The 21,996-nt window shown below is 44.9% G+C and overlaps 1 protein-coding gene across 1 annotated transcript in view; it reads left to right on the top strand.

Moving 5' to 3' along the window:
• RADIL (Rap associating with DIL domain) overlaps nt 1-21,996 on the top strand; it is a 781,529-nt gene that overhangs the window by 374,303 nt on the left and 385,230 nt on the right. Inside the window, exon 4 of the mRNA XM_069645514.1 lies at nt 6,453-6,760. Coding sequence (XP_069501615.1) covers nt 6,453-6,760 — 308 coding nt within the window. The remainder of the gene's footprint in view (nt 1-6,452; nt 6,761-21,996) is intronic.

Raw genomic sequence — 21,996 nt, 5'->3', positions numbered from 1 at the left:
ATACCCAAATCAGGTTTTTTTCCACCCCAAAAAGGGCAGTCCAAACTGCTTGGTCACTTCCCTTCTGCATGGGACTACAAGCAACCCCAGACATGTTCCGGCCTTCTATCGTGACTTCCAATGATCCCTCTAATTATTTTTCCCCAAGTGTAGAAATAGCCTTTATGCGCACATTATTCTCCATGTGCGCAACTGAATAGCAAGGTAAGCCACTGTGTGAGAGTTTGGAAGGGAATTTCCACTTTCCAACCACTGCAATTCTTTAGAAATCTGTGTAAAAGGTGCACTTTACAACACTTTTTACACATATACTGGTTACAAAAACTTGTATATGTGGTTATAATATGCAAATAATAAGGATAGCTCATCAGCCAGTACAAGACTTCAAGATATGCCATAGTACATAGCAGAAATACTGCTGCGCAGAGACAAAAACACAGTACAATAGAAGACGATGCACGATCGTCTTACCTAATTTCATTGACATTGGCAAACACTAAGATGAAATTACACGATTCAATATCAGTAATTTCAGGCTTTTTGTCCATCCCTTACCCACATGGGATAATTGGTTTGATCAAACAAATATGTTTCGAACTGCTACAGTGTTTATAAAAACACTGTGTCTCTCATGAATGCACTGAAATGGGTGGTCATGCAGGTTCCAACATGGCTGCATTCTTGTCTACTACTTGTTACCTTACTTAAGTGCAAAACATTGAAAAAAGACTCATATACTTTTCTCTATAATACTACAGTCCTCTCTCTATGTCACATACCAGACTAAGCCCGAGTAGGGTGAAACGCGTCGTTCCTTTCTTGCACCTAAGACCGTTGCTGCCTCCTTTGTCCGTGTATTTTAAATAATAAAGGACACTTTGACTGCACGGTACACAAGCCTGTGTGTGGATTTATTGAAGACATCCAGCCTTTCGCTTTCATCATAGCCGGAGTGCCGATGTAACCCGGATTGGTTTCCAGTCCTTTTTTTACAGACAAAAACACATATGCACAAAAAAAGCTTTGCATGCTCAGGACACACAATAGGTTTAGTTGGGGCTATTCATTTGTCAACACTGCTCAGAGATAATATAGAAAGTGTTTAATGCCATTGGAAAAAACACTCATGTTTATTACAAAAAACAAATATAGCTTATCACTGATGTGGCTGTCAAACAATTGAGACAGGATACAATTTTTGCAAATGGAATAATGGCAACTGGAGTGTGTCAGAAAGCATGCCAATAGGAGCTCATGTGCCATTTTAATGAAGTAATTCACGGGCCAGGTGAACATGCCTCTTATAGTTTGTGTAAATACGATAATTGCATTACAATCACTGCACCACTGAATATGATGAACAGAATTGCTGGGCATCTGCTTACTATCCACATTACGTTGTCCTGTGAATTGTGACATTTACTCAAAGTAAGCCTTAAAGCTAAGAGGCATATACACCATCCATTCGTACGCCCTAAAAACCAGTGAATGTGCCCAACAGAAATGGCAATCCATGAACATATACGATCCCTGCTTCAACCCACAGTTATATTTGTTTTCTAATCAGTGCCCAGCAGAGCAATGGCATTGGACGGAACTCGAATAATATTATGGTTGCCAATCTCAAGATGCATTTTAAAGGGAAACACATATTTCAATAAGCATGAAACATCCTCACTGGCGAATCTAATTACTGTCTTAATCCTTGAAAAATTATTTGATTCCAAGTCGCAGTACATCTGTATCATATCTAAATATCTGTCACCCTAATATTATACACGAATAATGCCAGGCATAGTCCATACCTATTATCCCTCGTACAACAATGCAATGTTGCTCTTCACTTATAGGGTAATACTAGCAAAGCTGAAGTAGGAGACGCTGAGCATGACATTTGCCTACTCAAAATCCTTAAGAGGGCACATTAATATTTGAAATTTATAATGCGTTAACTTGCAAGGACGCCACTACAAAGCGCCTCTGTGGCATTTGTATAAAGAATAGGACCCATGACATGAGGTTAGACATCCAAGCAGCCTGCTTACTTACAGTCAGTATCTAATATTTGAGCTGACCTTTGGGGGACATAGTGTGGGTGACACTTTTGCTAAGGCACCATGAGTAGCAGAAATTCTTGTGCTTGAACGCCATTCATATTATAACAAGCCTAAAACAAGTGGATGGAGGTACAAGTCTGATAAAAGTTTGCAGAGCCAAGGTAAGCAGAGTCAAGGTTATCTGGTAATATGTGATTGTGGCCGGGGCGGAGTTCGAGTCATACGGTAGAAGTGTGTAGGAGTCATGGATTGGGAGGGAAGATCATTTGGTTAATGTGTGCCGGCGTATCTTAGTTATATCTTCTGTTCATGGAGTCACTTCGTCATATTCGTTTTTAACCTCTTGTGGGTGTAGGTTTGTAAGGTCAAGCTTGCATAGTAGGGCAGTGAAAATGGGCTAGACCAGAATATCAAGAATAGTTAGTATCATTTAGTTTTATTATGAGAGAAAGCACCTATTAGTTACCTGCTGTTGCTTGTACCTTATTACATCTTTCAGAATAGGTGGGAATTCTCTTTGTGTGCTGCTAAAAGTCTTTTGAGTGGCACCCAGAAGGAAGCTGGGCAAGTGCATAATCGCACATCTTAGAGGGAACATTGGACTGACCTGCCGCAAGCAGAAATGCCCCCTTGCCTTGTGCTGTGCAGGATATTACATGGAATGCCTCTTTGCTATTGTAGACACCGGCTATACATCTGAGGCAAAACCCCCCGCGGGAGCAGTCCTTTATGAATAGATATCATGTGAGGATTCATCCTCGTGCATGCCTCTCCGCGGGCTATTATTACCTGCTGTAGAGCGCGTAGGTGCAGTCATTCATTCGCTGCATACTCGTGGGAGCGCCCAGGTCCCAGTTCTTCCACAGGGACATGTCAGCTGCATTGTAGGTAGGCACAAAGCAATCAATAACTGCAGCTTTAAACGCGCTCTGGTGGGCTGTGTTGCCATTCATGGGTTTACGTGATTTGTAAGTGTTCCTCTTCAGTCAGCAAACGCGTGGCCTCCTGGGTCCTGCTGGATGCGCTTGTTCATCTCATCCGTGCAGTCGGTGAGCCTGATCTGTGATTGCAGCTTCAGGAGGCAACGTCTGGCAGCACAGGATTGACATGCTGTTGGGACTTACCTTTTCCCAGGCTGCTCTGCTCAGTATGTGATATCATGGGTGCCTGGAAGTGGAATGATGTGTGAATGTTCTCTGCTGGGTGTTCTCTGGATGACAGCTAATGAGAGAGGTTGGCTGAGAGAGAGGGTGGCCGGTGGATGCATCCCGATGTGTCCTGATGTTCCCCTATGTAACCTGTGTCTTGTAACCTGGTCCTGTTCTTACCTGCACTATAACTGAAGTAAACAAGTTACCTTTTGTACCTGAGACTCCGGGTGATCTGTGAGCAAAAGCACTTTTCAACACATGCCGTAGCAGGCTGGCTGCCAGTCCGTCCCTAGGGAGACAGGGAAATGTGTGTGGATTTATAAGCAGTGCTGGGCAATTGGGCCGGCTCTTGCCAGATCCGAGATCCAGCACCAGATGTGTAGCTGGATCTCGGGATCAAGCCAGAGTCAGCCGCCGCAAACTTCAAACCCATGCTCTGTGCTGGGTGACTATTAAAAACCCGCGATGGCACAGAGTAGGGGGCGGAGCAGCTCGTTGCCCCATGAACGCTCTGCTGGTTCTGCCCCCCACGTGTACACAGCAGGACTTTGATACAGGTCACAGCTGCAGGACACGCAAACTGTAACTTCCTTTGGTGACCCTGTAGAAGGGGTCACCAGAGGAAGTTACAGTCCTCAGCCACAACCCTGTTTATTTATTTATTTATGCAATGTTTGTCGGATACATGGACTCGGAATATTTATTTATTTATGCAATGTTTGTCGGCTACTTGTAGCCGACAAACCATGCATAAATAAATAAATATACATGTATCTGACAAACATTTCATGAATAAATGAATACCCCTATTAACATTGAAACTATCCCACACCATGCAGCCGCCCAACTGCTTTCAGAGGGGAGCTACAGGCGCTGTGTCGGGTGTGCTTCAAGTAAAAGAAAACGTTGCTTATGGCGAACAGAAATCACCTCGTTTCAGTAGTACCCAAGGGGGAGTTTTTTAATAAAATGGGATGCAAATTGTGTATTTTAAATAATATTTACTCAGCAACACCGGTGAAATCTATTAGCCGCATAGTGAAGCAACACATCACCATTGACATGGAAGTGTTTTAAAGTGGAATTCATATATAGTTTGGAAAAGAAGCAGCATGAAAGAAATTGCACTGTTTTAAACTTTTATTTTGGACATTTCCTTTGATTGGAGTTCAACTGCTAGCTCCGCCCCCCAAACACTGCCTCCTCGGGCACCGCTCCCCCCCAAACTCCGCCCCCACCCCGGACCTTGTGGGATCCCCCACCAAACTTTTCCCATTTCCACCACTGTTTAAAAGGGAGCTGCTGTGTTTGTTTTTCCTGGTTCTTCGAAAGTTCACCCACAAATGATAACCTCTAGTTACCTGGTATCTATATATTATTTGAAAGAACAACATATCACTGTTGGATTAATGACTTAGTGGAATGTGCTATGCTGGCGATATGAAGGCGCTGTAGGCCATAGTACTGCAGTGGGTAAATAATGGAGCAGACCCATTGCTTAAGGACTAGCCTAGGGCTTAGGTTGCCAATGGCAAACAGCTGCCTATGTGAGGCAGGCCATACCAAACACGCAGCACCTTTCTCCTGCTACTAACTTTAATATTTGGGGCCTACTATATTTGCTCTGCCAGGTTTGTTTTGTCAATGTTATACGGTCCCCCCATATCAGTAAATGACGCAATAGCTAAATTACTGTAATTCCTTCATTACTGGAGCACTGCAAAAAAAGGCATGAGCTCAGACACTAGTCATCACCCTCATGACATGAATACATTCAGCGCCAATGTGTTAATAACAGATGTTAATAGCGCATATTATTACAGCATTGGAAGGAAGAGTAATCTGAAATGTAGCGCTTTATAATGATATCAATATTATCATTAGTATTATTAATACACTATTCTATCTGCCACCTCACGAGGAGTCCACTTTGAGTGCACAATGCAGTACAGTACATACACCAGGGTGCACAATTTGCACTCGCCACTGGCGAGTGAAATTGGACTCTTGGCGGTAAGAAATGGTGGGATTTGTGGACCTGTAGAATTGTGGAGGCGAGCAAGTGTTTTGATGGCTGTCTAGTAGCCTGCGCAATGAATTTGTGCCCTCTGGGGCTGGTATTTGGGGCTAGAAAAGTAAGATCAACAGCAAGTTCATCACTGTACAGTTGGGCGCCCGTTTTGAACAATATCATTATTGATTTTGACAAAGTTGGGAAAAAGGTCCAAGACTGGTCAGGAAATATCCAAGTCCTACACTGACAAGAGGTGGGAAGATCCGCTGAACTAGGTGTTGTTTTTTTTATAAAGATACAAAAAGTTGATCACGTGCAATTGATCCCCCTGTGTGTGTCTGTAGATGGGCCATATCGCGTTTTGGAAAGGGGCACCTTAGCATAGGATATTCACATGGCCACACACGAAGGCTGGAAGAGCAAAGGCTCTTCTCCATTCGAAATGATTTAATGCAACCCAGTTCGAGCTCTGTATGTGGTTCATGTCCCCCACATGCTGCTTTCAAAGCCAGCTTCATTGAGGTCGTGGGGTGGTGTGTTGCCTATCCGTGCATGCCTAGTCTTCAAATGGTAAGGTCTGGTACTGGGATTGTTCTCATCACAATAACTGGGGACTGGAAGTCATACATTGGGGGTCATTACGAGTTCGGAGGTAGCCATGGTGCTATTAGCGCCATGGTTGCCTCCAAACTCGTGTCCGTGTCCGGGGTCTTTGAATGGGGACTTACCGGGTCATTCCAACCTTGGAGGACCCGGTAAGTCCCCATTCAAAATACACATCCCCATTCCCGTAGGGCTCAATGGGAATGGGGAGGGAGCTAATAACGGGCCCGTTAATAACAGGCCCGTTATTAGCTCCCTGGTCCCTTAGCGGCTCCCGCTAAGGGACCTCATAATGCGGCGGTAAGGGGTTAACGGCAACGGCATCCTTACCGGCGCCGTTAACCTCTTACCGCCGCACTCGGAATGAGGCCCATTGTCTTTTTTCTTCGGGAAAAGAGCCATCAAGTTTCCTAAAAGGAGGTTTCTTTCGATTTACACTCGGTCAGAATGTGGCGATTTGGGGGGGAACATAAAATCATTGGGCTTAGTATATCATTTCTACTACACTGTGCAGTCTCAGTGGCTATGCATCTATGTACCTATGTAGTTTGTTGTACTCATTGTGAGAGCCTCATAATAAATCGATTATCTGAACCATTCATTAAGCACATTTCCTTGGTGTTTCAGGCATTAATGCCCAGGCTCGGAAGCTGCAGAGGAATCGTGCAAAGGGGGCGATGACCCTGCTGTCAGGCTGCGAACGGATCTCGACCCCACAGGCTCTTCGACGTAGTGCGAGTGAGACCAGCCTGAACCCCGCGGTGGCGCCAGGGGATGAACTGAATCGACAGTACTCCACCCTGCCGGACGCCATGAGGAGCAAGTATGTCAAGGAGGAAACGAATGGTCCATCGGAGGAGAAAAACAGCGTGGTGCGCTACTCGCTCTACCAATCGCCGCACCTCTTGCTCCTGCAGGGATACAGCCAGCAGCATGTAAGCACTCAACCCAAAAACGCTCTTTCTATCACCCATGCCAAATTGCGCCAGGCCTTCTAGATGTAATGTTCTTTTCAATGTCCCCTTTATTACATTCCTTCCTTTTCCTCCACTGTTCTTTTGATGTATCGTTGAATTCTGATTTCTTGTTGTGCAAGTATTCATGCTAAATAAAAACTAAGAATAAAATAAATGAATAAAGACAGGATGGGAGTGAGCAACAGAGCAACAGCAAATCATCAAAGCAAAGCGTCCTTCCTCCAAAACAAGCATCATTGCTGCAATGACAAAGGATCCAGTGTTAATATACCAGAGAGTCACTGCTTGACCAATGTCAAATTTTAATGTACTTAGTTAGGAATTTTGTTCAGCGCTAGGTGTTGCCTTGCTTCTCCCTCAAAGCGCTTGCCTGGTGAAACTCTGGCCGGGTGAACAGTTGCCGTAATTTTCTGATCAGCATATGAAGTTTGAATGAAGTTTGAAGGAAGCAACCCTAGAAGCCCAACTAATTGACAGTGAATTCATGGAAACAGTAACCAGCTTCCTTATTGAATTCTGGGCGTACAAAAAGATATTGTGCTGCAGTTCCAGTCTTACGATGCAGGTTTTCAGATGCTGTCATTCATGTTGCTTCTCTACTCCTAGAAATTCCAAATCCAGCACTAAGCCCTCCCACGCCCCCCCCCACCCCTGCTTTCCGCCATAACATAGCACATGAGTAGTTTTAGTAGGTATGGTGGGATTGAACAAAGGTGGATGCTGTGTGTTGAAAATAGGTGTAGGATGTCATGAACTATAAGCAAAGGGGTATCCCCGGCCCTACTCACAGTGCGGCTATTAATGAAGGCCCTTCTCTTGATGCCTCTTCCTTTGTTGGCATGTATTTGTAATTCTAGTTCTACATTTTCATATATATGACTTTATCTGCATAGCCGCCCAGATAGCTTACACCAGGATTCCCATCTGCGCCAGAATCTGGATGTGAGATCGGATGTTCGGTTTAAAAGGTACTGTCAAGTTTTCTCAGAGGCTGTCAACGCATTCTTCAGTTATTCAGCGGGATAAAAAGTGGGATTAGCGCGTAGTTGTTTGCATAGGCATCATTTTTGATTCGTAATAGCAAACTAGACGAGATCCGTCAGACTACTAATTTGGCACAGACATTGGCTCTGAAGAATACCATTTTTTTCTCCAGTATTTCCTCTAAAATTTTATTTTTAATTTGAATGTTTATTACATTGTTTATTTCAAGCCTTTATTACACATTATTTCAATAGTAGCATCAAAACTGAAGCCATTCAAGATTAAAGATATCAGAGTTGCTTCCAGCAGGATTTTGCCATTTGTCCATCATGATAAAACAAGCACATTAAGGAAAGTCACTCTTACGAAAATAAATCCTTGTGGCACAATAGTGAAAGAAAACCTAAAAAGATACGAGAACAGCAAACGTAAAGCAATTATGCAACCAATTGTCTGACACATTTCTATGACTGATGCACTTGGTACATTAATTAACATTATAGCCTCCCACTATTCACTGTCACCACCCACCCCACCACCAACATGCAGCCGGTCAAGTGGCACAGCAAGTAGAGCGCTCACTCTGACATCCGTGCAGAACTTGCAGGTTCGAATCCCGGCAAGGCCAAACTCAGCCTTTCATCCTTCCGAGGCCAATATAATGAGAAGTGTACCGTCTGGGTAAGGATGCAGGCGGCTGCCGATATTCCACCATAGGAAGTGTACCATCTGAGTAAGGATGCAGACGGCTGCCAATATGCCACCATGGGAAGTGTACCATCTGAGTAAGGATGCAGGCGGCTGCCGATATTCCACCATGGGAAGTGTACCATCTGAGTAAGGATGCAGACGGCTGCCAATATGCCACCATGGGAAGTGTACCATCTGAGTAAGGATGCATGCGGCTGCCGATATTCCACCATGGGAAGTGTACCATCTGAGTAAGGATGCAGACGGCTGCCAATATGCCACCATTGGAAGTGTACCGTCTGGGTAAGGATGCAGGCGGCTGCCGATATTCCACCATAGGAAGTGTACCATCTGAGTAAGGATGCAGACGGCTGCCAATATAATGAGAAGTGTACCATCTGAGTAAGGATGCAGGCGGCTGCCAATATTACACCATGGGAAGTGTACCATCTGAGTAAGGATGCAGGCGGCTGCCAATATTCCACCATGGGAAGTGTACCATCTGAGCAAGGATGCAGGCGGCTGCCAATATTACACCATGGGAAGTGTACCATCTGAGTAAGGATGCAGGCGGCTGCCGATATTCCACCATGGGAAGTGTACCATCTGAGTAAGGATGCAGGCGGCTGCCAATATTCCACCATGGGAAGTGTACCATCTGAGCAAGGATGCAGGGGGCTGCCAATATTACACCATGGGAAGTGTATTGGGAACTGAAGACCCAGCATTTTTGGGTCTTCATTTGGCAGACCCTAAACATAAAGGTTTTTATAGAATTCAGTAAAGATGGCTTAACCGCAAACATGATAAATTATGTTCTTCTGTGGTGATGCACAAAGTGTTTTGCAGCCTTATTTTGGATCACTTCCTTTTTTTTTAACACAATTTAATAGTCTCCAAGCCTTACGGAAGACCAGACGTTTGTGTTTCCGCTCAAAAGATGAGATATCAGTGAGAATTGCAAAGGTTTTCAAAAGCTTTCAGCTTTGATGCCATAGGGATATCTATTGGCCCCCAAGATATGCCTTTAACTTATCCCAGCACATAGATATTGTCACATCCGGATTGCAATGAAATTACCAAAATTCTACAATAGTGGCTGAAAATGCTTGACTTATATCCTCAAAGTTCAACATTGGCAAATTCAGTCACTCTCTGGGTGGGGTCGACTGCGTGCCTTGAGCAATGTGAAAGTTAACATGAGGGGAGCATGATCAGAAATCATCATTAGGGCAATGGTGTTACTGACAATATTTGGTAACCATTCAGAGTGGAGGAAACACATATCGAGTCCTACACAGGTAAGATAAGGAGATGTGTAAAATGGCTGACTCTGTAGGATACTTATCCCTCCATGCATTAATTAGACCCAAATAATTCTAAGCAAGGCCGACAAGCAAGCAAGCTCCCTCGATTGTTAAGGGGTCGTCCATCAAGCAGTGAATTAAGTGTTAAATTAATGTCTCCTATAAATGTCAAGTAAGAGACATATGATTTGCATTTTGAAAATAGTTAAATGAAAAAGGATCGCTGCCACCCCCTCGGCTATAAATATTGGTCTGGGTGATTTTATGATTACGGTGAAAACCTTCTATCAAATATATCTCCCCTCGGATCTGCTATCTCAAACTCTTTCACAAATAGCATATTTTACTCAATTATGATAAGCACGTCCTATTGTTTGTGACTAATACACTGCATGAGGAAATTAGTCTATCTTACCTCTAAGCATTTTCTGGTGTTCTATAAAGGATGTGCGAGTCTCCTTTAAAACTGCACATTCCACTTTGAGACCCCTTAAAAGCTCCAGAATCCTACGTCTTTTCACTGGGTTACCCATGCTATTAATTTTCACTGGGTTACCCATGCTATTAATGTCCTTCATAAGAAATATATATTTAGCCCTAGATACGTTCTTGGGGATGGCTATCCATAGGTAGGAGCGTCGGGTCATCATGCTGGTGTGTAATGTGTGTGACGCGTGCAGTGGGCCCCGGGGAAATGCCTGGATGTAGTCCCTATTCAGGACAGCAAGATCATGATTAGTGATGTTGATAAACAACATATCCATTCTGGGAGATCAAGAAATAGATTGGTTGGGTTCAGGGGTGTTCAACAACCTCAGGCAAGGATTAACCCACACCATTATGTTCCCCCCTACAGCTACAGAGCTTAAGGAAAACATAAACAAGAAAAATATATTCAACGTTTCCGACCAAGAGAGATCATTAACTAAGACATCACCATCAACTAAGATCATCTACGTCTATTATGGGTTATATCAGTTTGGTATCATAAGTAGCCACATGTCTCAAAGCTACAGTCAATCTCTGCAACCTACAAATCCCCTTCTTGTGCCGCTTTGAGAGATAAAGCTCAATGGATCGACTAAGAGACTTTTTAGTTAAATTGTCTGGGGAGTGGAATTTTATTTTCTTCTAGATTTTGACCTTTCCTAAATTCATCAAACTCTTTTGCGATTCCGTTAGTCCCAATGATGTTGATTATGAGTAGTTGAAGCTAATATAAGTCATAGAGCTTATAGATATGAAAGTGCCTCCTACGGGTCTTCAAAGCTATGCCATGATTGTTGATAATTCAGAAAGAAGACCACCTGGGAATTTCAGATAGTGCAGCAAAGAGGAGCATTTCAGAGGATCAAAAACTTTATTAAAGTCTCTTTTTCAATTTAAGTTGTTTAAGGTTTTATGGTAGTTCCGGATCATTTGGCTTGAAGGCCCTATTAATTGTTATTTGCTGGTGATAATTTAGAATCTTCATCATCATTTGTCTAGGTGGATCTCCTTTTGCTGGCGCCCGAAGAGCCTGCTCTATTACTATTTCTTCTACATCCACTGTCTTGAGAACATCTCAAAATAGGATCTTCATAAAGGTGATGGTATCCTGCCTTCCCTCCACCCTTGGGCAGTCCGATAAGGTGAAGGTTGTTGCACCTGGTATCATTTTCTTGGTCCTGGAGTTTAGTGTAGAGACACTGGATTTTCTGGATCTATCTCATTCTTAAGGGTGGCATAAGTGTCTTCTGGTGTGCTAATGGAGGATAGCACAGGGGGAACGTGCTGGTCCTGGAAGCAAGACCACGTAGAGCAACAGAGGTTCGAATCCCGGGTCTGCACTTAGAAACCAAGCTCAATTACAGTATAAGGCGCGTTATAAAAAATTATTAAATAATGTTGTTCTCATTGTTTTCAATGCAGCCTGCTTGCTGTACAATGTTGCCATTGATTTCTTGGATTTGTGCAACATCTTATATACGTTTTTAATTGACACCTCTATGCTATCTTTCATTGTCTGCATTTTTTTAATACGTTCAGACAATTCCTTCTGTTACTGGGAGACCTACATGACCATTGAGGGGATGGGCGCATTGCACTTGTGAAGCAGCTCTGCCAGAATTTGGCTGACTCTGACCTATGGCAGCCAACAGTGGATTCTCATCGGCATGTTCGTTTAGCTAGGTGCTTATCTAGATTTGGGGTGTAACCTTTGTAGGCAGAGTGTGAGATTGTCTTTCAAGATTGTGGAGAAGTGTGCATTCCGCACAGCCTGCTGTATATAGGATTGCCTTATTAACAGCAGGGTGTCACGAGGGTGGCATGGATCAGAAATCAGACCAAAATTAAATTTCAGAAAACTTAAAATTTCATTGGAGGATTTAGCACATGTTGTCAAAAATCAAATGTGTGGTGTAGGTAGGTCTAGCTAACACAAGCCTCCACGTTCCAACATGGGCCCTAGTGTCCCTAAATTTGGGTTGAGATGAGATGTTGTCTTTTTCTCTTTTCATGTGGGAAGGCCCTCTATGCCAACTCGAGCTTTAGCATTTACTGCACCCTTTATGTTTCTTCCAGGCTGCATTTTGCAGGTTCCCCCATTGTAGCTGTTTTCTTCCTTGGACTTGAGTTTTGAGGGTTTCCTGTATCATCCTGCTCTCACCATGTCTTGAGCTGAAAGGATGCCCGCCCCCACTTTTCTCTTTGCCACTCTCTCTAGCTTAAGCATTTCCTACCCTCTCTTTTCTCTCTGCCAGTCGTTCATTAATTAATATCATCTCTAGGTATTGTATGCTATATCAGATGGGCATCATAAGCATCCCCATGTCTCCAATCCATGGTTAATCACTGCATCATCTCGGGCGTGATGGTTTCCCACACCTTCTTTTCTCTCTTCCAGTCTCCCTGGCTTAAACTCCTGGGTCGGTCCTGTGGGTTCTAGCATTTTTGTAGGCGCTGGAATGTTGCCTTCAAACATCTTGATATCAGGCATAACTTCACCAGTAGCATAACATAGGGTCGAGGAGCCTGGATTAACTTTCTTGGTGACCCCAAAAAGGTTCCTTGATTTTCTAAAGTCTGAGATGTCCCTCTATGCTGGTCATGGCCTTCTACAATGTTGCGCCACGCTATACTACCTCCTCCGACTGTGGGTCTGGATCGTTTGGATAGGGGTCTTTCCTATACACTTTGTCTTGGGCCCTACATGCCCCCTTAAATCTGCCTGTACTCGTTGACTTCTGTTCTTATGTAAACTTCTCCTACTCTTCACTCTTCCCCTCATCTCCTCCTGCCACCTTTTCTGATGTTCCACAATCTCCAACTTGCCTTTTTGGAGCCACCTCTTCCTGATCTTCACCCACCTCCTCTTTGCTTACTTCCGGGACTCCTTTTTGTCGTTCCCCACTCTCTGCCTCAGTTTTCCTTAGCATCTCCTCCTGATGTTCTTCTCTCTCCTCCAACTTTACCATTTGCACAGCTGCCTAATTTCTACGAACCTCCTCCTTAATTTTGTCGACTACCATCGCCCAAGCCTCCTTCGCAATTTATCCTTCCAACGCCTTCTGGTGTTGACACCTTTCTCTTTAATTCCTCCTCCCACCTCCTTCTCACCCTCTAACTTCCAACCGTCTAATTTTCCAACTTCTCCTCAGTCCCAAACTCCTACCCTCCAAACTCCTCCTTCTCCTTTCTACATTCCTCTCTCCTTCCAGGCTTCATCATCTTTCCAACCGACTGCAAATCCTCTCCAGTTGCTGCATCTCCAAACACCCACACCATCTGTCTGAGAGTCAGTGTTTATATGCCTGGGAATATCTGTGACTGTCTGCACCTCACAAATTAGTGAGGGACTGGGATTAACTGAGGTCAGTAGGTTAATGGCTGATCTGCTGTTTTGGATTTCATATCTATCAACTGCAAGTAAGATGGCAAAACATGTTTCAAGTTCCTCTGCACCCTTTGAAGCTGCTCTGTTTGTGGAGAGGGAGCTGCCGGCAATGTCAGAGTGGACTTGCTCCACAAGCCACATGGGAGAATTTCACGAACTCCTAATACCTGCGCAACCACACAAGCAAGGTTGTGAAAGAATTTGCGAAGGGCACCTGAGGTCTGGCGAGCTCTAGCATCACAGCCGGTCAGAGAGAACAGCGAGTAGAGCGCTTGCTTTGACATCTTTGCAGAGCCTGACGATGCAGGTTTGAATCCTGGCAAGGCCAAACTCAGCCTTTCATCCTTCCGAGGTCGATAAATGAGCACCACACACCGTGGGTAATAATAAGCAGCGCTCAGATACCTGAGGGTTCGTACTGCTATATAAATGCCAAATTATTATTATTATTATTATAGGACAGCGAGGCTTTGCCCAGAAGTGTTTCCCTGGGAACATTTGTAAAATCAATTTCTTAAACGGACAGTGCTGCTACGATGGAGAGTCATATAAAAGATCTACGTGATTTTACCGAACCGAAAATTGCCACTCCCAAAAGTCTGTTTTTTTCAGAAGTAAAAAGTCCAGTGATCTAATGGCTGGAAATAACATGGAGGGTTAATGGATATCCAACACTTTGCCTAAATATTCTACGACTGGAGTTTGTTTATATAATTGCACCAGTGCTAAAATATGTTGGGGAGGCTGTTTACTGTCTTTAAAAATAATATTGAGTCACCCTCAATGTTTTTTCCAGTGATTCTATCACATATAACCATATAAAGGAAGTGTGTGTCAGCTTGACAGTAGGCCCACGGGGTGTTGCAAATGGGGTGGTTTGTTGACCTTTCATGAGAAAGAAGGCCTGTTTAGGTTGGAGCCAAGGTGAAAGCTATCTTTTACTCCCTGAGACTTCTTCCGCAAAGTTTACCTTATATCCCGGAAGTGGATCATGCTCTGGTGGTGGGAGCACTTACAAATGCCCACCTTGACTATTGTAATAGTCAATTGGCGGGCCTTCCAAAAAAGCAACTCAGCAGACTGCAAAGGGCACAGAACGCAGCAGTTAGGCTGGTTTGTGGATTAAATAAAACTTCTCATGTCTCACCCTCATGACGTTTACTTCATTGGATATCTGTTGAGGATCGCATTAAATTCAAGATAGCGTGCCTGGTATTTAAGTGTTTGAACAATCTAGCACCGGATTATCTGAAGGATAAACTTAAGAAGTATAAACCGTCCAGATGTTTACACTCAAGGGACCAAGCGCTGTTAGTTATCCCTTCATCTACATTTGTGCCTGGAGGGGATAGAAGATTCTCAGTGATTGGACCTCAACTCCGGAACAGGTAACCCAGGGAAATTAGGATTCTGGACTCCCTGTGTCAGTTCCGTAAAGCCCTTAAAACGTTTTTGTTTAAATAAAGTTTAGCTGTTTCCGGCCCCTTGCAACGGTTTGCTCTCCTGGTTGGAATGTGGGTTTATTATAATTCTGCATATCCGCTTTCAGCAAAAGTCATCTGTGCCATTATGCGGTTTGGTCCGATTCGAGCGCGCTACAAATTCCTCAAATCAAATCAATATTTACTGAGTCTTAAAAGGCCAATATCGTTGTTATTGCGCCTCTGACCGTCCCATGCATCATGGAGTTGTGAAATGTGCGTGATCTGGGGATCCTCTCCATATCCCCGCCAGTCCTCTAGCTTGGGAAGGTACCAGCCCTTCATGGTCATCCTGCTAGAAGTCCCCATAATCAGGCAGTGGGCATCCTATCAAGTGTTATCAGAAGGTTATTTCCCCAGTTTCTTTGTGGTATTCCATGTTGACGACCTTCCAAGGTGGTAAATCTGGGGTGCAATGTTTCACCAGTATCGAAGAATGTGTTTGACTACTTCGAGTACCGCAGTGTGAGTTTGTGGTTCAAGCACTAGCGATACCACCAGCGGCGTTTCTAGGGGGGCTGAGGGGCTATAGCCCCGGATCGTTGGTTGTAGCCCCAGATAGAAGCTCAAGAGCTAAAACCAAAAGGCTAGCTAGACCCGAGTCCCGACAGCCTGGACATTAGCGTAGCCCCAGATGTTTTCCAGACCTAGCAACACCCCTGGATACCACCATAAAGGAGTGAACCCCATCGTTGTTGCAATGTCCGTCTCATCGTTATTGCAAAATCTGTCTAATTGTTATTGCAATGTCCATCCACTGAACGGTATATTTACACATGTATTTCTAAGACTTTCGAGAAGGAAACATGCCAGCGAGACAGAGTGTACTCAGGTGACTTTTCTCTGAGTCATTCTCAAAGGCATGCAAGAAATTAGTATGTTTACAGTACTGTAGTCTCTATGATTCTATGTTTTAATCAGGATGGAGGGGGCGGGAAGGCGGCACTCCTAGCGTGTACATCCTGTGTTTATATGTATGATTGTTTATATTTATTGGTGTTTCCCAGAGACAATCAGTCCGAGGTGCCATCCTGGAGGGGATAGAGTGTGCACCATGTTTGAGTCCATCCTCTTTTGGTTTGTTCCGACTCCTCACATAAGCTTGCAATCACTTCATGAAGGACAGCCTGACAAGACCAAACCAGCTCAGCAGTGCATAGGGGTCAGCAGCACCACCCAATGAAGTAACCCAGGGTTGGTTGTGGGAGGCCCTTCCGGGTTAATGCATTGTTGAATATTGGTGGGTAGGCTCAAATGGCAACAGTGGGCCACGGTGTGCCGACCGCAAGGCCTTCAGGAAGTACATTCAAAGAGCATGCATTGCAGTAATTGTAACAAAAGACAACCCCAAATTATCCATTAGGTAATTATCATAATCTTTTTCTTGACTGTCAGTGGCACGTGTTAAGATGATAGTTTTCGAATGACTTTTAAAGACTGTCTCAGAATCGAGTAAGCGCACCACAGGCAAACCTCGTGCTATGCCCTCCAATACCACAGCATTGAAAATCATGATCTGCCTACCTCCTCTAATACCAGGCATGGCATCGCACTCCTGATGATGAAAAAAGCATCTGAACTCTAGTCGGTGTTCAAATACCTCTGCAGGCTACAGTATTATTTTTTCAATAAAATGTTTTATTCAGGACAGAGAGGAAATCGTTGCATCGCAGGGACAACGCATTCACGTGCTGCCTATCAACAGTTACAGGCCCAGGTAGAGCAACAGCCTCTGCTTCTTCTTATGGACATTACAGAGTACCACAAATGTCACATTAGGAACATAGACAGGGGACCGCGCAAAAAAAAGAAAATGAACACTTTTGAACAAAGAGAATGGGAGGAGGCAGAACAAAAGGAGTGCCAATGGCTCAAGGCCAGCCCGTCCATCTGGAGACCATCTACCGTTACCCGGGATTGTGCATTCTGTTATCCACACATTTCCGCAAATGCACCCCAAATCTGATCATACCCATCTTAGATCATCACTGCTCTTAAATTGTATCTTATCCAGCCTGGATTGGAGTACTAAGACTGCAAGCATGGTATTAATGCTGCTATTTAACCCAACACACAATCCATTCACCTCCTTCGATCCAGCAAGGATGGCCAGCATATGGCTGATGCCTAGTAATTATCAGTCTTTACCCTTCTCTATTCTGTAACTTGGAGGTTGAAATCTTCCGGGAATTTGTTCTATAGACCCCTGGTATGTCTCATTACCTCAATGTAAAGCACTCCGATGCCAAATAAAAACAACAAATGGCAATAATGAAATGGTGTGGTGCTCCTCCACCCTGCGTGCTTCATAATATTTTAAGCCTTTGACCGTATGGGGCTCATTTTGACGACAGAAGAATAGTGAGAGCATCGCCAATTACTGGTGGAAACATGTGGTCCACCTGTAAATTATAATCCATGTGAACGTTGATACATAGAGCTGGGATGTGGAGTGGAAAATCCACATCACCCCCCACATCAACAGATCTTAATGCCTCTCCGACCACATCACATTTTCATGGGGCTGGAAATGCAGGAATCCATAAGGATTACACCTGTTTCATGGAGCTGAGAAAACCAGGTGTAATCCGTAGGGATCCGTGTAAATGCCATCTATCGTGCACGTACATGGCGCGCAGCATTTATGATTATATCTGTGATGTACTGTTAATAGCCATGGCCACCCAGGACTGCCTGCATTTCCGTGCCTGTCTCACGGCCCCTCACAAATACAGTCAAAACAGCACCGAGAGTACCGGGATCCCAGGCCTCTCTGCACTATTTATGATTTTTGAAACATGAAAAACATAGCATGGAGCAGATATGCAATTTGAAGAAGTTTGCAGCTTCTACCAGAGTCAGAGGTCGAATTGGGCGGGAACTACATAGGACAACATTCCTCCACTTTTTAATAAAATCAGCCATTGTTCCCTTACTTTTTGTCAACTGAGAACTGTTCCTGTACAACTGGCCAAGGGCGTGTTTGTTTTGCTCTAATGACATCCCGTTGAGCTATCTTGCAACCGCTGGCTTGCTATTGTTTATTTCAGTATTTCGAGGCACTTGAAGCCCATTCCCATGCAACTAGAGGCCTTGCAGCCCTAGTGATCGAGTGATCAACTTTTGTCTTCTGCATTTAAGCATCCGTACCGATGAGCTTGTGATTGCTGCAGGCACAACCGTGTGCAGGTAATGGGTGAGTGGGAGGGGTTGCTTTAGTCTTTGGCATGTCCCTTGGGAGGTGTAAATGGTGGCTGATTAGAAAGAGGAGGGTGTCTGAAGCTGTATGATGTGGGGTGATAGTGGCGGAAAGTAATGGTGGTCGTTTAAGATGCATTTTCTTTCACCCTGTTTCTTTCCCTCTTTACACAGTAGTGGGGGGGGGCGGAGTTAAGCAAAGGCAGGACCCAGGGATGGGGTTTGCACTGCGGGCGGGGGAGGAGTCTGGCATCTGTGGGGAGGGGGTGGGTAGTGGAGCAGGGCAGGCCAGCAGGACTTGCACTGATTTTATTGTACATTTAGACCCTTATGATACTGCCTTGCTGTCAGTAGCACCACTTCTCTAATTTAGTGATTTTGAATAGTTCAGCAACTCGGTTGTCAGATCACAGTACCAGTACTCAAAAATCACAGGACTGTAGAGATGTATGAGGAGCAGAGATGTAACTTTGCGCTCATTGGATGCACAAAGTCAAAACACAGGACCCAGGACTGGTAGGATGGAGCCCATATGCCAAATAAGTGCTGCTTGACTTGGTCTAGTACTGCGCTGAATATTCTCTCTCTCTTTCTCTCTCTCTCTTCCTCTATCTTTCTCGTTTTCATTCTCTCTTTCGAATGGATTGTGTCCTCCCACGTATTCCTCATCTTTGACACTTGTTGTCCAGCTTCAGCTGCTTTGGAAAGATTTTTCGGCAGAGGGCGATGTGCGTCGATGGTGTCGAGTCAATGTTCCTCGAAGGCGTCCGTAAAGAGTGATGTCATCAAAGGCATATATAGCACGCGCCCATTGGCCTCCGTTCCGTTTTCCACAACAGCGATAGCTTAGAGCGAAATTCGGCGCGCCTCATCTTGTGACGTCTCTGTTACAATCACCACAGTAAAAAATGTTCATCTTCGACACTGTCGACTCCGAAGTCTGGTTTCAAGTAGTTTCGGGATTCTGGGTCAAAAATGTCACTAACTGACCCGCACTGTATCTGTTTGTGGTGCCTCAGGGAGGGCCAAGACACCTCCGGCTGTTCCAAATTCCAGTCCATGATGGGAAAAGCCTTGAGGGAACGGAAGGGGAAACTTAAGGTAGGAAGAATCCCTAAAAAATCACCTACCCGATCCACTAAACCGTTGACCGACGAGTCGAGGGGCAACTCTCCTCGGAGGAAGAAGGCCAAGCGATCCAAGTCTAGGAGTGGCTAACACCACCCTTCTACATCTTTGAAGAAATTGAAGAGAAGGCACCGTAGGTCGCCTTCGTCGACTTCGTTGTCAGACTTTTCCCTTGAAAGGGTTGCTTGCCCTACTAAAAAGTCCACTCCGGCTGAGTGGGAAACCATCAGGGCTGAAATGTTAAAGATTTTTGAAAAACAAAAAAGCCATGCTCCTACCGAGCCTTCAAAGGAAGCCGGAAGGAAAGGCCTCGTCCAAAATCCTGCACGCCCTCGAGCCCGGGAAAAAGGCCTGATCCGCATCGTGAGCCTGCGAGGCCTCGATCCGATATTCCATCGAAGGATCATACGAGACAAAAGGAAAAGTCGAAGTTGAAGCCATCGACGCTGTCGACACCTTCAACGCCGGCGGTGCTTTCGATCCCCGCTAGGACGTCCAAATCGACGCAGAACCCTTTGACGCCAGCCACGCCATACTTGCCAGCTGTTCCGTCAATGCTGAGTGCCCCTCCTAAATCGGCACCGATAAAGAAAATGTCGATGACTTTGACAACGTCAAAGCCTACTACTTCCAAACCAGACAAGATATATGATCTACTTCCTAAAAAGGATTTCTTTCAATCTCTTACTTCAATTTTGGAAGAAGAGGAGAATTCTTAGGATGATGAAGCCCAATTTGGCTCACAGTACGGTACAACCAATGTACCAACAGTTTAATCTCGAGTCCAGAGTGAAGGACCTGTATGACAACTTGCAAACAGCAAGTGGGGTAGATACCTCACCCGAATTTTAACTTGGAAAACCAGAGCCCGGGGAGCATGCAGATGCATTATCAGGCAGCTCATGTTGAAAGTGGTTGAATACATGGGTTAGAGTAGGCCACCATTGCCTTATGAGCAAGACAACCTCAATGATATTTTGGACAAGGGTCCACAATCTGATCCTATTTTGCCTTTTCATATGGCATTGCAGAAAAGTGTGGCTAGGAACTGGGAAACTCCGGAATCCAATCTGGCAGTTGATAAGAACTTGACAAAAACATACCACCCTTCCAGTAGTGACCCCGACTACCTGTCAAAACGTCCCACTCCGGGGAGTCTGGTGGTGCAGGCGGCTATTGCTACTTCCAAACAAGCAGCGTACCCTACCATCCCTCCTGATAGGGACGACAAGCACGTAGATGGATGGGCGAGGAAGGTATTTTCTGCAGGGAGCATGGCACTAAAATCTGCCAACTCCACTTGTCCCCTCGCAAAGTTTTCGTATACTCTATGGGATTGTATTTCGATGGCGGCAGAGCATATTCTCGAAGGGGATGAAAGGGACGACTTCTTAGCTATTGTTGGGGACGGCAAAGAGGCCATGTGTGTATCCCTTCAATCAGGATTGGTTTCTGCGGATAGCATCAGCAGATCCATGGCTACCAGCACTGTTATGCGCAGATCTGCATGGTTGAGAAAGTCGGGCTTTGCACCCGATGTGCAATCTAGGCTTCTCAACATGCCTTTTGATGGGTCTCACCTTTTTGGCAACAAGGCTGACGAGAGCCTTGAGAAGTTGCAGACCTGAAAGGCTGCAGCAAAATCTTTAGGTGCCGCTATTAGGCAACCTCAGCCTTTTCGTTCTAGCAGACAACCTTAGAAGGGTAGATCTTTTCGCTACTACTCAGTTGGAAGGGCGAGAGGAATGGCCAGTCAAAGAGGACAGAGAAGATTCCTCGTGGTGAACGAGGTAGAGATGCAAAGTCAGCTCAAGCAGCAGCCTCCTTACCATCAGCCTCTGCATTAGCCGCTGCAAAACCACTTTGAGGTCTTGAGTCACAGTTCACCAGTGGGGGGCAGACTGTCTCAATATCTGGAAGAATGGCGAGACATTACTTCGGATGCTTGGGCTTTGGAAATTGTAGCCCAAGGTTTCTCCCTTCCTTTTATAAAAAGACCTCAGAACAATCTACCGAGGAACCGCTCTTTGAGGATTCCGGATCCGCTCCTTGTACAGGAAGTTTTAACCCTGCTAGAGAAAGGTGCTATTGAACCAGTGTCTATAGCGGAGAGGAAAATGGGTTGGTACTCCCCATATTTTTTTATACCCAAAAAGGACGGAGGACTGAGACCCATCTTGGACTTAAGATACTTGACCAAGTTACTCAGGAAGGACAAGTTCAAGATGGTCACACTTTCTTAGATCCTTCAGGCCCTCCACCTCCAGGATTGGTTGGTGTCATTAGACCTTCAGGATGCTTATTTTCATGTGCCAATCCTTCTCAAGCACAGGAAATACCTGAAGTTCGCAGTTGGCGGTTCTCATTATCAATTTCGAGTTCTGCCATTCGGGCTGGTCGCCGGCCAAGGGTTTACACCAAACTGATGGCGGTAGTAGCAGCGAGTCTCCGGAGTGGGGGGATTCACGTCTACCCCTACCTGGACTATTTGCTGATCACGGCGCATTCTCCCGAACAAGTCCTGAATCA

The sequence above is a fragment of the Ambystoma mexicanum genome, chromosome 2p (assembly GCF_040938575.1).
Source record: "Ambystoma mexicanum isolate Mex_15411 chromosome 2p, UKY_AmexF1_1, whole genome shotgun sequence".
In the NCBI taxonomy this organism is placed as follows: domain Eukaryota; kingdom Metazoa; phylum Chordata; class Amphibia; order Caudata; family Ambystomatidae; genus Ambystoma; species Ambystoma mexicanum.
Note: the sequence above shows the minus strand (reverse complement) of the source record. Positions and strands in the feature narration are given on the sequence as shown.